Genomic DNA, 1,498 nt, shown 5'->3' with positions numbered 1-1,498 from the left:
AGGTCATTTTGGACCTCAAAGAACGGCAAGAAAAATCCTAGATTGTGGATTTTGGTGGCCAACTCTTTTCAAGGACTCTTATCATTTTTGTAAATCTTGTTCTCAATGCATTAGATTTGGTAACATCTCCATGAAGGATGAAATCCCCCAACAAACCATGCTATTTTGTGAGATTTTTGATGTGTGGAGAATCGACTTCATGGGGCTATTCCTAAATTCTAATGGTTTTCTCTACATTCTACTTGCCGTTGATTATGTGTCCAAATGGGTGGAAGCGATACCCACCCGGACGGACGATGCTAATGTGGTCCTTTCCTTTGTGAGAAATAATATCATTTGTAGATTTTGGTCACCGCGAGCAATCGTAAGCGACCAAGGTTCACATTTTTGCAATAAGAGAATGGAAGGGCTAATGAAGAAGTATGGCATCATGCATTAAGTAGCTATGGCCTACCACCCACAAACAAATGGCCAAGCTGAGGTTTCCAATCGGGAGATTAAACGTATCTTGGAAAGAATTGTGAAGTCCAATAGAAAAGATTGGAGTACTAAGCTCACCGATGCATTATGGGCCTACCGAACGGCGTACAAAATGCCAATTGGCATGAGTCCCTTTCGGTTGGTCTATGGCAAAGCTTGCCACTTATCGGTGGAGATAGAGCACAAGGCGTATTGGGTCATTAAGGAGTGCAATCCAAGTTTGGGTGGAGCCGGAGTTGAGAGGAAGCTACAACTAGTGGAGTTGGAATGTTTGAGGCTTGAAGCTTATGGGAACTCTAGACTTTACAAGGAGAAAATGAAAGCCGCGCATGATAAGAACATAAGAGGTAATGAATTTAGAGTCGGTGATCTAGTCCTCCTTTACAATTCTAGATATAGATTGTTGCCCGGAAAACTAAGTTCGAAATGGGAAGGCCCATATCAAGTAGAGAAGGCAGAACCCTATGGGGTTTACCATTTGCGCCATCCCTCAAGTCCGGATATCTTCAAGGTCAATGGGCACCGTCTCAAGTTGTATCATGGTGAGCAAATGAAGAGCAACAAGGAGATTGAGGTATTCCTTTTGGAAGATGCACCTCTTGGCAAAGAGCAATGAGCTAGTGAAAGTCCAACTTAAGGACATTAAACAAAAGTGCTAGGTGGGAGACACCTCACCATGGTGAGATCTATCCTTTTTACCCTTTTGTATATAATTCTTGAATTCCTCATTGTTTTGTGATTGCTTATCTATAGTATTGTTTAATTAGATTTAATTGTGAATACCTTGGATAACTTGTTCATGAAGATTTGCATTGATTTTTTCAATGAATGGATTGATTGTGTGGTAGAAGGACAACCCATCTTTAGGTATTGCATTGAGTTTTGGGTGTTTTTGACCCCTTTGGCTTGTTTGGCCACTAAATTCATGATAATTAGGCATTCTTCATATCTCTAAAAAAAAGGGGGGGGGGGGGTGGTGCGCGTGCGCGCATGATGCCAGGGCATTTTGGCCAGTTTC

At 41.9% G+C, this 1,498-nt stretch overlaps 1 protein-coding gene across 1 annotated transcript; it reads left to right on the top strand.

Moving 5' to 3' along the window:
• The first annotated feature begins 445 nt into the window (after positions 1 to 445).
• Positions 446 to 1,296, top strand: LOC148555626 (uncharacterized). The gene is made up of 2 exons (XM_088490668.1): positions 446 to 827; positions 1,286 to 1,296. The coding sequence occupies exons 1-2, from the start codon at positions 446 to 448 to the stop codon at positions 1,294 to 1,296; spliced, it is 393 nt and encodes a 130-aa protein (XP_088346794.1).
• Positions 1,297 to 1,498: the final 202 nt, after the last annotated feature.

This window comes from Arachis ipaensis, chromosome B6 (genome assembly GCF_059453495.1).
Source record: "Arachis ipaensis isolate K30076 ecotype BB chromosome B6, ASM5945349v1, whole genome shotgun sequence".
In the NCBI taxonomy this organism is placed as follows: Eukaryota; Viridiplantae; Streptophyta; class Magnoliopsida; order Fabales; family Fabaceae; genus Arachis; species Arachis ipaensis.
Note: the sequence above shows the minus strand (reverse complement) of the source record. Positions and strands in the feature narration are given on the sequence as shown.

Excerpts from the sequence above, each read along its gene's own strand:
- LOC148555626 (XM_088490668.1), top strand. The coding sequence starts at position 446 with ATGGCCTACCACCCACAAACAAATGGCCAAGCTGAGGTTTCCAATCGG.